We start from the raw sequence: 13,939 nt of genomic DNA on the forward strand, positions 1-13,939 counted from the left end.
TGATCATCATTATGATAAAAGATGAATACGTTCATCCCAATATCTCTATCAATCTGTCTGCATGATCATCATGCACAAGTGACAAGTAGCAATTTGTCTAATGAATAAAGGATCCAATATCAAAGTTGGTGGTGGGGTGTAAATTCCTATACAGATATAGCTCATCCTCGTACCCATCTTTACTCTTAATTATTGTGATTTATATCACGCAATACAATTGACAAGCAGCAGATCAGAAGAATCAATCATTGCATAGCCTATAGACAAAATCTGTTGGCTTCTTCCTTAGAAAAAACTACACTGATCGGACAAGAGACTTGTTTGGTAATCCAAAGGGAAACAATTGCTGCTCTGTATTCACTTATTCACTTTTTCACTTTAATTGTATTCAAATTTTTTTTAACTTTAATTGAGTAATAATAATTATAATTTTATAATTAAATTCGGATTGTAAAAATGGGCAGGTGGACCGTCCTCATCTTCCGGTCATGGTGCTCTGTGTGACGTGGCCCCCACCGCTTCCGACGAACAGCAGCCCCACCAGCGGCATCTCCACCTCCTCCCTCGGCACCGTCGCCGGCCACACGAACGCCGGCTTCTCCATCGCTGGATTCGGAGGGGCAGTGTCTCCGGACAGCACCTGCAGCGCCACCCTCATCGACGGCCTCTTCCGATGGTTCGGGTGGCAGCACGCCAGCGCCAGAAGCAACACCCTCTCCATCTCCGCCTCATCGTACTGGCCTCCTAATCTCCGATCCGCCGCCTCCAGAATCCTCCCCCTGCCGTGCAAATCCCACACCCAGTCCACCAGATACGCCGACTCCGGCGAGAAGCCGTCGTCGTCGTCTTCGACGACGACGACGTGACTCCCCGGCCGCCGGCCGCAGGCGACCTCCATGGCGAACACACCGAACGCGTACACGTCCGTCTCCGGCGCGGCGCGGCCGGTGAAGTAGCACTCCGGCGCCATGTACCCTCTGGTGCCGGCCACCCCCGCCGTCGAGTAGTGTGACTTCCCGCCGCCGCGCTCCACCGCCCGCGCCAGCCCAAAGTCTCCCAGTCGGGCGTCGAACTCCTCGTCCAGCATCACGTTGCTAGCCTTCACGTCCCGGTGGACTACCCGCCTCACGCTTCCGTGGTGGAGGTAGTCCAACGCGGCGGCCACGCCGGCGACGATCCTGTACCTCCTTTCCCAATCCAGAACAGAGCATTCCGAATCCTCACCAAACAGGTACTTATCCAAGCTTCTTCTCCGCAGGTACTCATACACGAGGAGGAGCTCGCCGGCGTCGTGACACCACCCGATGAGCTTCACCAGGTTCCGGTGAGAGAGCTGGCTGATCGTCGTCACCTCCGCGACGAACTCTCGCTCTCCTCCCCGCGAATTCTTCTGTATTCTCTTCACCGCTACTTCCACGTCGTACTCTTTCAGATATCCTCTGTAAACGGTTCCGAATCCTCCTCTTCCGAGCTGCCTATTTGGATCGAAGTTTCCGGTGGCAATCTTGAGCTCCGACAGCTGAAACTTAACCGGCCGATCGTTGCTAGCCTCGAGGACTAATTCGATATCTCGCCTCACGATATTTCTATCGTATCGCAAAGCTCCTCTGTTCCCCATCTTCCAAAGTGTAAAAAACAAGCAAGCAGCAGCGGCGCAGAACGGAGCAACTAAAACAAGCAGCCAGATCGCTTTCCTTCCCTTCTTCTTCTTTGCTCCGGCGAACTCAACGTCGACGGCGCTGAAGTACCAAGATTTGATCTGGTTCAACTGCGACAGATTGCTCGTCGAGCTGGAGAAGCCGACCCACACGTCCTCATCGAGGTGCTGCGACAGATCGAGAACCCATGAAAACCCAAAGACGTTGGAAATCACAGAGGAGCCGTTGATCATGGCGGCCAAGAGTTGGACCAATCCTTCCTCGGCGTCGAACAGAATGATGACTTCCACGTCGATCCCTTGGGAAATGTTAATCCCGACGGTCCCGAACGAGAGCTGCCCCGCCGACGGGATGCCGTTGACGTCGAGCCCCACGTGGTTGTCGTCGAGGTCGCCGGCGTAGCTCCTCCTCGTGTCGAATTCGACGGCAATGGTGCGGTTCAAGGAGCTTCCGTTGGTTTGGCTGCTGAAGGCGCCGAGCCACTGGCCGCTGCTGTCTCCGGCGGGGAGCGCCGGGTTGTTGGTGAGCAGGAAAGTGAAGCCTTCGCCGCCGGGGTGAGTCAGAGGCTGGATGTTGAAGACGAAGGTGGAATTGATCGAAGTGAGAGCAGATCCGTTGCCTCGATGGAGCTTAAAGCTGGTGCTGTACATGACTCTGCTGGACTGGTGCGATTGATTGCCGGAGTTAGGCGTGATCTGGAGAGCACCGCCGGCGATGCTGGTGCCGTCGGCGAAGATGAAATCGGTTGAATTTTCTGCGACGAAATCGGTGTAGTTGAATTCTAAGCTTCTCATTCGCGCAATTAGGCAGAGGATCAGAAGCAAACAGCAGTGCAGATGGCGGCTGGGAGATCGCATGATCGATTAGAAACCAAACTGCTTGAAGAACAAGATCAAAGTGGAGCTGAAATGCGATCAAGAAGTAGGTAGCCATGTTGGAACCGTTGACAATCAAAATTCAAAGTCGTTGGAAGTGATCGAGAGCGACAAAAATCAACGCCGACAGAACAAAAACGTGTTTTGAAGTTGACATTCGATGGTATAGAAATGGTGATTATCCTCATCTCACGTCCCGGAGGTAAATCACAAGCTAATTTATAACCGAACCTCTGGTTGGGAGGGGTGAGAGAAGGGGAGGGAAGAAGTTAGTTAAGGAGGTGAAGGGAACGGAAAGGTAATTTGTAACTTTGCAAGGGGAAAAGAGGTTGAATTTCATACGCACCTAAATATTTAGGGTGTAAGTAGAGTTATCAATTTAGATTGGGTTTATTGGGTTGATCAGTCTCATAAAATAATTTAAGTAAATTAGGTTAGAATTTTATTAACCTAAGCCCGCCATGATACAACCTGCCTAGGCTTGTAACGAGTTTGGATTGATCTACGGATTGAAAAATATATATAAGCCAAGTTTTATGTTAATGTATTATCTTTATTTGTTATATTTTTGAAATAAAAATAATAATTTTTATAAAACATGAATAGTCATCTATGTCTATTAATATTTAAAATATCTATTTTTACATAAGTTTGATTTATGAAATCTTTCCGAAGTAAATGGTTGAAAATATGAAACTTTTTTTAAAATTTTTTTATGGGTCCACGGGTTGATCAGCCTAACTCGTAACTCACCTTGGATTGAATTGGGTTGGGGATTTCCCAATCTACCAAGATGACGGGTCGATCTGCCCTGTCTGTCAAATAGCTGGCCCGTCACGGGATAACCCAACCAGTCATGGGTTGGCCCGCCACGGGCCGACCCATCCTGTTACGAGTTGGTCCATCCGACAGCTCTAGGTGTAAGGAAGATATGAGGAACCAAAAATAATAATAATTTCAATTTTATTCTTATTTCTCAGTTTGCCGTCTTCACAAGCTCTTCCCTCTAACACATTGTGTGTACACTCACCCCGTTTTATCATCCTCATCTCTCTCTCTCTTTCTCTCTCTCGGTACTTGTGACAACGGAGGGTTCACCTTCTTCTTGTTCCCAACTGGTGCTCCTCTTGAAAGGGGGAATGGCAGTCGTGCAAAATACTCGACCAGTTTTATGGCAGTGAGCTTCCTAATGACAAAAAATGGTAATCTAAATGGAAACGGTGATCACGATCTCTGGTGAGGTTTTGGCTCAATGCCCTACCTTACATAGGAGAAAAGTTGTATCCGTGGATTGATTTTGAATTAGTGAACCTCCAATTCAAAGTCTTATATGCTTGTTGCCCGAGTGGCTTTGTCGTGGACAATGCAGTCAAGACAAAGGGAGCGAGCTTCTGCACAGCTATGAGGAGCAGCAGTGAGGATCCCAGTCTTGAGGGAGATGGATTGGAGTTCCATAAGGTCTAGGATGCCCAAGGACTCACAAATACGTTGCTCCAGGATCCAATCGTCCATTAGAATGGGGACTGAGTGGTGGAGGCGACAAGGTCAATCACGGGTTTGGCAGAGATGTGCAAGGACGCAACCGGCCGCAAGGGGAGGGACGGGTACAACAGTATTGCAACAGGATGAAGGCGATTATGGCCATAGTCGCCGGAGAAGCTGAGAGAGAATTGGGAAGCCCGTGATAGTGGCAAAAGGCGAAACCCTCGCCCTCAAGGCCCCCGCCGCACCCTGCCCAGGGTCATCACGAGGGAGGTAAATCACGATAGCTCGGTGGCAAGTACGCAGTGGGCCGAGACTTTTTTGCACAGGGATAGGGAATAAATCCCCGTTGCCCTGCGGACTCGAACCCATGTTCTCAGTGGCAAACTTCCACGCCTTTACCAGCCGAGATAACCCCGTGGGGCGGGAAGCCCGTGATAGTGATATGTCAAAGAGTGGATAATTTTATAATTTTATATATTTTCTTTATTTTCTTCCAAACAAGAAACACATGTTATATTAATAAATCTTTCCTTATTCCTACCCTTTTGTAACAAATGACTATAATGGTCATTGCAAAGAATTCCATTCAAACTTGATAACTACGATTGAAGAGGCAACAAAAAGCAACTTGATAACTAATTTGACTTTTGTTCATTTTACCAGCATTTTCGTATGAATATATTTTATTGAGACAGAAACTACATTTATTGCCATTTCCAAAACAATTCTTTCCTCATTGCAACAATTAATTAAAGCTTCCAAAAATGATATGAAATATATCATTAGAAAAAAGTTTACATTGTCAGGATTAAACACCGAGGAAAAATAATACATCAACAAATCTTCCACAGATTTGAGCATCATCGTTCTCCATAAACAAGAAAAACTCATGCATAGCCAGCGTCGAGAAATTACCAATGCAAAATTGATACCTATGAAGCTTGTTTCTCTTCAGCAGCCTGCTCAAATGTCTCTCCAGGCACTAGGTCTGGGACATCGCCGTCTTCTTCTTCTCCGCCTTTATCAGCTGCAGCAGCAGCAGCTTCAGGTGCTTGCCTCTGGAACTGCTCTGCGAGCTTCCTCAAGTTCTCTAGATTATCAGGACCTGAGTGATCAAATGTTCACTCAAATGTTAATGAGAGCATTCATAAGCACAAATCTGCCTGGTCACAAGCTAACATATGATCTGTATCGGAATATATAGAAATGATACATGTATATATCAAATCTTGAAAGAGACAAATTTTGTATCTGGCATCTGAAGTGTAAGGAAAGCCTACTCAAATGGTAATGTGTACTCTAGTATAACTTATTAGAAGAAAATTTACAGGAGCAAGCTACAAAGGTTACTGACTGGTAGTAGCTCATCATGATGAAGGGAACAAGAGGATGTGATCCGTTACGACATAACTATTTGCAGCAAGAATGAAATTGATATATTTCATATAGATGACTTACCTAATTGGTTGATGATTGTAGGGAGTATGTCCTGGAGTTCTGAAACACGAAAAAATATAAAAGTTACATATGCACACGTAAAGCTTTTGCAAAACTAAAATAATACTGGCAAGAGAGTTATGTTGTACAAAGAAAACATTGGTGTTTAAACATTTTCTTTGGACAATTCAATGACCTGTGCATCGTCAACTGAAAGCATCTAATATAAGGAATTAGTTCTTCAATCTAACTAGAGAGAGAGAGTTGTCATTGCAATGAAAGTTCCAATTTGTCAAATTTTTCTTGATTTATTAGATATTGTCCTACTATTTCAAAAATAACTAATAAGGGAGAAAGATAAACTATACTTTTAGTTTGAGGTACACCGCTAACCACCCATGTATTGGCTGCAATTGAAGCTTGCACTAAAAAAGAAACAAAAGGGGTTGACATCAGAATAGAGCTTATATAATAGGTGTGGTCATTCATTTGCCTCAATCAATGTGTCGCTTAGCTTTACCTTTGGGATTCAGAAACTGGATGACAGCATCATCTTTAAAAATGTTGACTTCTTCTATAGCAGGGATAGTGTTTACCCCAATTCTTCTCAATGTGCTCTGCAGCTTTTTATCGTCAGTAGTTGGGCTTTTATGAACTGCCTTCTTCTTCCTAGATTAGATTTATGAACTAAAATAATTGGTGAAAGCTGGCCAAATAGTGCAGTCTTGACTCTCGAGTAGTAGGTGAACAAGAGAGAAAAATTAGACAGCCTAATTACAGATTTATGGGACCCAGATTTATTTATCAAGTTTATAGCACATAAAAATGAAGCAAAAGTACAACTACACCAACAACCTCATGTTACCAAAAACACAAGCAATGATACCCTTCTCATCGTGCATGGTTAGATCAGATGTTCAACTCAGTCTCTGAAAATACAGCTAGATTTGTGTTAAATTATAAATGCTTCCTTAAATTGTATAGCCCAATGGCAGAAGATTAGATCTTATTCTTATCCAGCACTTATGTTGGTAATTAGGATGCAACTTGGCTTGACGCCCTTCAGAACTGTCTCGGTCCGTATGCATTATTCCAGTTGTGGAAGATTGTTTATGATCATTCAAGGTCATATGATTGGTCTTAGTGGAGTATAGTAATGGTGAATATTTGGTAGACTATATAGATTAAAATTTAAAAGAATCATACCTAACTAAATATTTTCCCAGAGAATGAGAACCAAAAAAATTGATTTTTAATAAACATAACAGCCCAAAAGAAACAGATGCTCCCAAGTCCAAGAAATTATATATATATATAATAGAACCTGCGCATACTGCCTTTTCCACCGGTGCGGACTGCACCTGCCATCTTGATTAGCTTCTCTCGATTCATCTGCCAGTCATAATGTGAAGAAGTTTGTACAAACTTTTTCAGTCAATCAAAACATAAACTAATGGCACAAGAGTGACAAGAGGAAAAGAAGATAAATTGTCAAAACAGTAGAGCGAGCGCAAGAAGTTCCATGGGTTAATTATCATAACTTTTGAATTTTGATGCAAGTTCGTTCATGATTTGATTTGTTTCCATATCATTAGGTCTCATGTGAAATGGTTTATTTAAATAACTCCAAGTACATAGTCAACATATATATATAACAAAGTTAAATATCATCACTACAGGAGAAGAATAACCCTTTCATATGAAAATGAGCACCTTTGACCCCCATAATGAGTACAGAATGATTGTAATTAACTTGGGCTCAGTTCTAATATGTCCATAACTTTACATTGGAACATCTATGCACAACGAGATGCAATGTCTAAGTTTTAAAGATGATAACCTGTTGGAATGGAAAACTTTGATTGATAAGCTACAAAGATTCATGTAAGAAGCGTACAGGAGTTGAGCTTTGACTGTTTTGCTCATTTGTGGACTCAAAGTACATCATAAGGTATGTTTTATCCTATATCAGGCTTTGCAATGGATACCTAAACACCCTCATCTAGCCTAGCCACCTAGACAGGTAACTAGTTTGCCAGCCCGATCTAGCTAAATATCACAATCACTTGTTCAATGAGCATTCAGATGTGCTAAGACAAGATAGCATGTGAAATCTCAGCTTGTTTTACTATCCAAGTTAATAAGTTATGATCCCACATTAATCAATACTGAATTTTTTTTGCTTCGACAACTTGTTAGTGAATTTGTTGACTAAATCTTTGAGGCACTTACTCGCACATATATACACGCGTGTGCGTCATAATGCATAAATCAAGCTGCATAATATATTTTCGCAAGTAGGTTTGCACTATATCTTTCTGAGCATGTCTAATTAACTCAAACCTGTATTTACATGAACAGTATCAGAAAGAGATCGTAGACAACACTAACTTTTGCAGTGGTTTGTTCCTCTCGGCCATTTATGAAAGAATAATTAAAAGGTTCAACGGAAACAGATATATGAAATCATGGATGCGTGAAGTCCAAAGCTACTGTTCGAGGTATCCAGCATCCTCGTGCGTATGGTAGCGTACGTTCATATACTACGGGTTAACCGTATTCACGAGATCTAGAACCCGATTAACACCCAAAAGCAACACCTGTTTTACGAGTCGTAACCGCGCCTACTGAGATATTTTGTCAAGAATATTTCCCTTCTAAAACGATAGGTAACAAATGAAAGCAAACAAACTAGCAAGCAATCTTCAGCTCAAGTAGAATTTTTTTTGGGTGGAATCAAATGAAATAGCAGTAATTAGCACAAGATAAAGCCCTAATCTCAGATCAATCGACAAAAAGAAGTGAAGCAAAGAAGGAACTCGCTAACAAAACCAATCCATGTGCGATCACGGTAGGTTGAACCGAGATAAACAGAAACACCAGGGAAAGGGCTTACGATTGGGATGAAGGACGCTGGCCGGATGAAGGCAAACGCAGAAACCCTTGCAGTGCGGCGCGAAGCAGAGAACTGGGCAAGCGAGAAGGATAAGGTCAGGATTCGAGGATTCAGCGTTTCACGAGTCAGCCCAACCTTCCGACCGGCCGAGAATTGACGGCCCAACAAAGCACCCTGAAAGCATAGACCCGTAAAATTCTCCAGCCAGGATCCTCAATTTGCGGTCCAGATTATCTGTGCTCAAAATTCTCATATTGCACCGCCCAATTTTTATTTTTTTCAGTAATTTATTTTCTCCTCGTTCTTTTCTATTAAAATTGGAGTTGTAGATGTACAAATGTTTGTGTAAATTATTCATGAATATCGAACTCATTAACGAATTAAATAACTGATCTGGTGATAAGGAGATCCCATTCCGTGGAGGATAACTATTGTAGTGAAGATTAAATCAAGGTGATTAATATTTAGATATCATGGGATGGTCGGACGATCATGTCCCAACTGGGAGGAGAAGGTTTCGGTTCAACTCCACCTTTGACACGGGGAGGTGTCAAATGATCGATGCTCAATGGAGTATTGGACGTCAGATGGAGGAGAAAACGATATACAGAAGTCAAGCCGAGCAGTTACCCCACTCAGTCAGGCAACATGACTCAACATTGGTACAGTGGAGTTCTAGCCAAGCGGACGTGGCACAAGCACAGTGAAATTCCGGCCGAGTGGGCGGGGCACAATCACAGTTTAGTTTCGGTCGAGCGGATGTGACACAAGCACAGTGGAGTTCCGGACGAGCAAACGGGACACAAATACAGTGGAATTTCGACCGAATGGACATGACACAAGCACAGTGGAATTCCAGCCGAACGGACGCAACGCATGCAACGAAGTCCCGCCCGAGCAGGCGGTACACAGGAACAGCGAAGTCCCGGCCGAACAGCTATTCTGCTCGGAGGGTCAACGCTGGAGACCCCTTCTTTGGCTCTGCACTGACATCATCTATGTTGCAGGGCGGAGCGGAGTCTACAGATAGTCAGCGGAAACGTCACATTCCTAATTTTCCATCTCTTCGACTTTCGGACAGTATCAGTAATCTTTTTAAAATATAAATAATTAAATATTTTTTTAAAAAAAAAAATTAATTAAATAAATTTAAAATTTTGCATCTGCTTCTCTCGAGTTCGCCCTGGACAAGGCTTCTCGTCAAAATACTTTAAATTGTTAAAAGAACACTGAAGCACAAGGCATTTTTTCAGTTGATAGGAAGAGTTTCAAAACATATTTATATTTCTTCGATTAAAAAACTAATTTTGAGATATTTGAAGAATAGAGAGCATTCATTGTCATTATGATCGTAAATGAGTCAAGTGTATAATAATTGACTCAAGTTAAACTGAGATTAAAATAAATTAAGTAATAAAAATGATTGTTGAAGTCTGATTTAACTTTTTTTTAATGAGTTTGAGTTGGATTTATGTTTGACTTGAGATTTTAATTTAGATGTTATTATTTAAAATTATTATATTTTAAATTTATTTAATTAATTTTTAAGATTAACAAAATATGCAGATTTTATCATCCTGACTTTTCACTGGTTCTCTTCCCCCTCATCTTAGTATATTTTCCTTCTCTCCTTTCTCTTCACCTGGCCCCTAAATGATAGACGGCTGAGATATGATCTACTTATGATGATTAATTGATTTTGATGACTCTCATTTGTTAAACAGATATGAATCATCAAAATTAATCAATGCATAAAGTGGACCATCATGTGATCCGTAATTCAGAATTCATCCTCCCTAAATGGGCCAGCACTGAATTGAATATTTATTTCAAGTTATACAAAGAAAGAAATAAAAGAGAATGGAATGGGCAATCTAATGTCAATTTGATTCACGGTCGGCATAGGAATAGCAGTCACCATCACCGCGGGCTGCCATGAGCCCAGGGTGAACTCCCGAGAGTCGCGAACCTATGATGCATAGGGAGAAGCAGTCACGATACAATGTCCTCGTAGACGGACGGTGGCAGGGAGGGGGCGCCCAAGCATGCGTGAGGAGGCAACTCGCCACTTGAGGAGGGGGGCGCACGAACGCGCCCGTCACTAATTTCTCACGGCAGGGACTTAGGAGACCGTCTCCGATGACCAACAAAAGTTGTTTCCCGACTACCTGTGGTAGAAAATAAGGAAAGTTGTCGGCTGTTGACAACGACGATAGAGATGTGTGGCGCAGTTGAGGAGAACGGTAAACAAAAAAATTTTAAATTTTTAATTAAAATATTAATTAATTCAGTCAACTCCTAACTTTTAAAATTATCTTAGACTTTATATATACATATATATATATTGATCTTGTCTGAGCGCTGAGTCGACGGACGCTGGGGACGTGGCACGCTCTGCTGTTTCTGACTGGTGATGTAGCTCTCCGACGATCCTGCAAAGAAGCCGAGCCGGGAGGGATTTCCCGACGACGGCCCTCCGACGCTCAAGTCAGGCAACGAATGAGGCAGAATAACATGACTACAGTAAATAGTTGCGCATACCTTCGTCGACGTCTGGGGTCTTTATATAGGACCCCGGGGAAGCGCGAGCACGTTTCCCGACGCGTGCACGCTTCCCCAAACATACCTTAACAAGCCTGTGTCAGAAAAGTACTTCTGGCGTCATTCCGCAATCGTCCGAGCATATCCCGGATGTGACGGTGGAAGCTTCCACCGTACGATTCTGTGTACGGCTCGACCGCCAACTCTGCTGCTTGTCGGCGGCAAGCGTCTCGAGGATGATGTTATCCCCTGTCTCCTTTGTCTTCTTGCGCTCCTTGTCTGTTCCAGGACCGAGCGGATCGACCGCTCGGCAAGCACATTACTTCTGCATCGGTCATATGCTCGGCTGGGACTGCTCCTGCCTGTGTTGTCTTGTGCCCCGGCCGAACGGTGAGCCCGCTCGACTATTGAAATCTTTTTACCTTGAGCATCGGAAACCTGACTCCTAGTCGGGTTGTCTTCCATTCGGTTCGGAGAATTCCCGGCCGGTCGGCCTGCAGGGCACTGTCGGTAGGCCTGCTCCGTCCGGTCGGCCGGTCTCTGGGCTGACTATCTTGACCTTTAACCTCCACGTGTCGTTGACCCGCGGACGAGGATCCCCCGTCCTTATCACCGGATCACATGTCTCCCCTTCAAGTCTAGTTGAAGGAGGCGCCGAGTTCGACTGACTGGACTATGAATTTGGTCGAGCGACCTTCACTTCGCCACTCCCGAAAGTGTATTTCCGATCGGCTCTAGGAGGCTCCCCTAGGCCGATCGGCGAGTTGATGGCTATGCCTTGTAATTTTGATCTCCCTCCGTTGCTTGTTGCGCTACTGTTCCTGGGGCGGTCGGCGTCGTCGAGTCTCCTCGGAATTCGTGCCAATCCCCATTAAGCTGCCCACGCACGGGTAATGACGCTCATTAAATGCTTGTCCAATCTTTGATTGCCACTTGGCATGTCCGCCGTCATTGTACGGCGGGGGCGCAAACTTCGATGGGACATACGTCGGTTCAAATCCGACGGTCCGATGTCCTCGCTTCTTTCGATGACCTGGATCGGACGGTTGTGGTGAACCGAGGCTGGGGTTTAGCGCCGGTACTAAGCCTCCTTCTATCACTCTTGCCTTTGCGTTTTTGGCGATTCCTTCCGTGACCATCCTCCCAGTGCCCGCTTGCCTTGGTGCTCCGACAAACTCTCGGCCTTCTCCCTTGCACTTTGCTCCCAGTAAGCCCTCTCCTATCTCTGCTTTCTTCCGTTTTCTTCTTTTTTGGTGGTCTTTGCATTCGTTCACCGTAGTTTCAGTCTCCTCCTTCAACCCTTACGTTTTCCTTTCCTCGGCTCTTCCTTCCCCGCTACTGTTCCGGCGATGGCTAGCACTTCGCAGCCTTCTGGTCCTTCTCCTGGCCTATGGTATATGACCATGGTCAGCCGCTTCGACGAAACTGACGCCGGACACTTCCTTAATGAATTTGAACTGCCTTTTGACCATAGACTAGTTTTAGCCACCTTTTCCGATCGGCCCTCTAACCCGCCGAGCGGCACTGTTTGCTTCTTTCCGCGACCAATTTGTGGTCGGTCTGCGCTTCCCTCTACACTCTTTTATCCGGGAAGTTTGTAATTATTTCCGCATCCCGCTCGACCAACTTGTCCCTAACTCTTTTAGGTTGCTGTGCGGCGTAGTAATCCTCTTCAAGCTGCACGGCATTCCCTTAGTCCCCAGAATTTTCCATTACTTTTACTACCCAAAACAGTCCGAATGGGGTACTTTTCTTTTCCAGTCGCAAATCGGCCTCGTCTTCTTCGATAAGATGCCGACCTCGAACAAACACTGGAAGGAAAATTATTTTTACCTTCGTTTTCCCGAGCTACCCACCTTTCGCACCAAGTGGCAAACCACCGTGCCGGATCCACCTAACCTCGGCAAATACAAGAATCAACCGGAGTATCTTCATGCGGCTAATCTACTGGCCGGCCAGAGGTTCAATATCGATAAACTACTTCACGAGGGGGTGTTGTATGTATTTGGCTTGAGTCTGATCCGCACAAAGCTTCCGAGCAGCTTGGGTAAGCACTCTCCTTGTCCTTTTTTCTTTTGGTCTAACTGATTTATTCTTCTGTTATGCAGCCGACATCATGTGGCTATCCAAGGTTGCCGATCGGCTGAAGTTGAAGGCCGCTGAGATTGAGGCGGTGGCAGCCAAGGAGATGGCCGATCGAGGCATCGCGCCGGTCAGCTCGCATGAGGGCGAAAGTGAAGGGACTCCAACTGAGGCCCGAGAGTCTACCGCTCAGGGTACCACCACTGGAGCGACCGGGGATGCTATCTCTTCGGCCGGTTAGCAGCCCACATCAGAGGACGTGGAGCGATCGGCCGGTGATTCCCCACTGATAACTCGTAAATGTCGCCGGACCGCCATTGAGCCCGTTGAGCCGGTGATTGGGCCAGTTGACATCCCCCCAGAGGCAATCGACCCGCTACCTGCCGCACGTGAGACCATTTCTTCTAATCGGACCCCCTCCCAGCTCGGCCAGCCAGCATCCTCGACTGGAGCACCACCCGTTAGTTCTGTGCCCCGGGTCCGCCTTCGGCTCAAGCGCTCGGACATTACTTCTGCACCGATCGGCGAGTCTTCCAGCCGAGCCATTTCTGCCCAATCAGATCCGAGCGACCGCCGAATGATCAAGTTCATCCTCTGTCTCCCCACCGAGGAGTTCCTTTTGACCGCTTGCCCAAACGTGGGAAGATGCGAGGGCTCGAGTGGCCTTGATGACTCCCGGTCAGCTGGCGGACAGCCACATGCAGCAAGCTACCGGGGTATGTTTCCTAATTTGCTATTATGACGACTTCACCAGGTTCCTGACATTATCCCCATCGAACACAGCAATGGGTGGAGAACATAGTGGTCAGCAATCGTCTGGCCGAACTGGAGGAGGAGTTGAAGAAACTCCAAATTTCTGGAGGGGCGCCGACTGAGGGGCCCTCGTACGCCACGCTCAAGTCAGAGCTGGCCAAAATAGAAAAACTGCTAGCGACCGAGCTGCACAAATCTTCTGGTCTGGAAAC

General features: G+C 45.5%; 2 protein-coding genes across 2 annotated transcripts; both read right to left on the reverse strand.

Moving 5' to 3' along the window:
- Positions 1-246: 246 nt before the first annotated feature.
- On the reverse strand, positions 247-2,479 carry LOC121981014 (probable L-type lectin-domain containing receptor kinase S.5). The gene has a single exon (XM_042533327.1). The coding sequence runs from the start codon at positions 2,450-2,452 to the stop codon at positions 476-478; it is 1,977 nt and encodes a 658-aa protein (XP_042389261.1). The 5' UTR covers positions 2,453-2,479; the 3' UTR covers positions 247-475.
- A 2,288-nt stretch (positions 2,480-4,767) lies between these two features.
- Positions 4,768-8,503, reverse strand: LOC121981015 (nascent polypeptide-associated complex subunit beta-like). Its single transcript, XM_042533328.1, has 6 exons — positions 8,352-8,503; positions 6,780-6,847; positions 5,976-6,124; positions 5,824-5,880; positions 5,477-5,515; positions 4,768-5,123 (listed from the first exon to the last, which is right to left on the reverse strand). The coding sequence occupies exons 2-6, from the start codon at positions 6,845-6,847 to the stop codon at positions 4,951-4,953; spliced, it is 486 nt and encodes a 161-aa protein (XP_042389262.1). The 5' UTR covers positions 8,352-8,503; the 3' UTR covers positions 4,768-4,950.
- Between the last annotated feature and the right edge of the window lie 5,436 nt (positions 8,504-13,939).

The sequence above is a fragment of the Zingiber officinale genome, chromosome 5A, assembly GCF_018446385.1.
Source record: "Zingiber officinale cultivar Zhangliang chromosome 5A, Zo_v1.1, whole genome shotgun sequence".
NCBI classification, from domain to species: domain Eukaryota; kingdom Viridiplantae; phylum Streptophyta; class Magnoliopsida; order Zingiberales; family Zingiberaceae; genus Zingiber; species Zingiber officinale.

Excerpts from the sequence above, each read along its gene's own strand:
- LOC121981014 (XM_042533327.1), bottom strand. The coding sequence starts at position 2,452 with ATGAGAAGCTTAGAATTCAACTACACCGATTTCGTCGCAGAAAATTCA.
- LOC121981015 (XM_042533328.1), bottom strand. The coding sequence starts at position 6,847 with ATGAATCGAGAGAAGCTAATCAAGATGGCAGGTGCAGTCCGCACCGGT. Across the intron at positions 6,125-6,779 it reads GGAAAAGGCAGTATGCGCAG|GAAGAAGAAGGCAGTTCATA; the intron begins GTTCTATTATAT and ends AATCTAATCTAG. Across the intron at positions 5,881-5,975 it reads CCAGTTTCTGAATCCCAAAG|TGCAAGCTTCAATTGCAGCC; the intron begins GTAAAGCTAAGC and ends TTTCTTTTTTAG.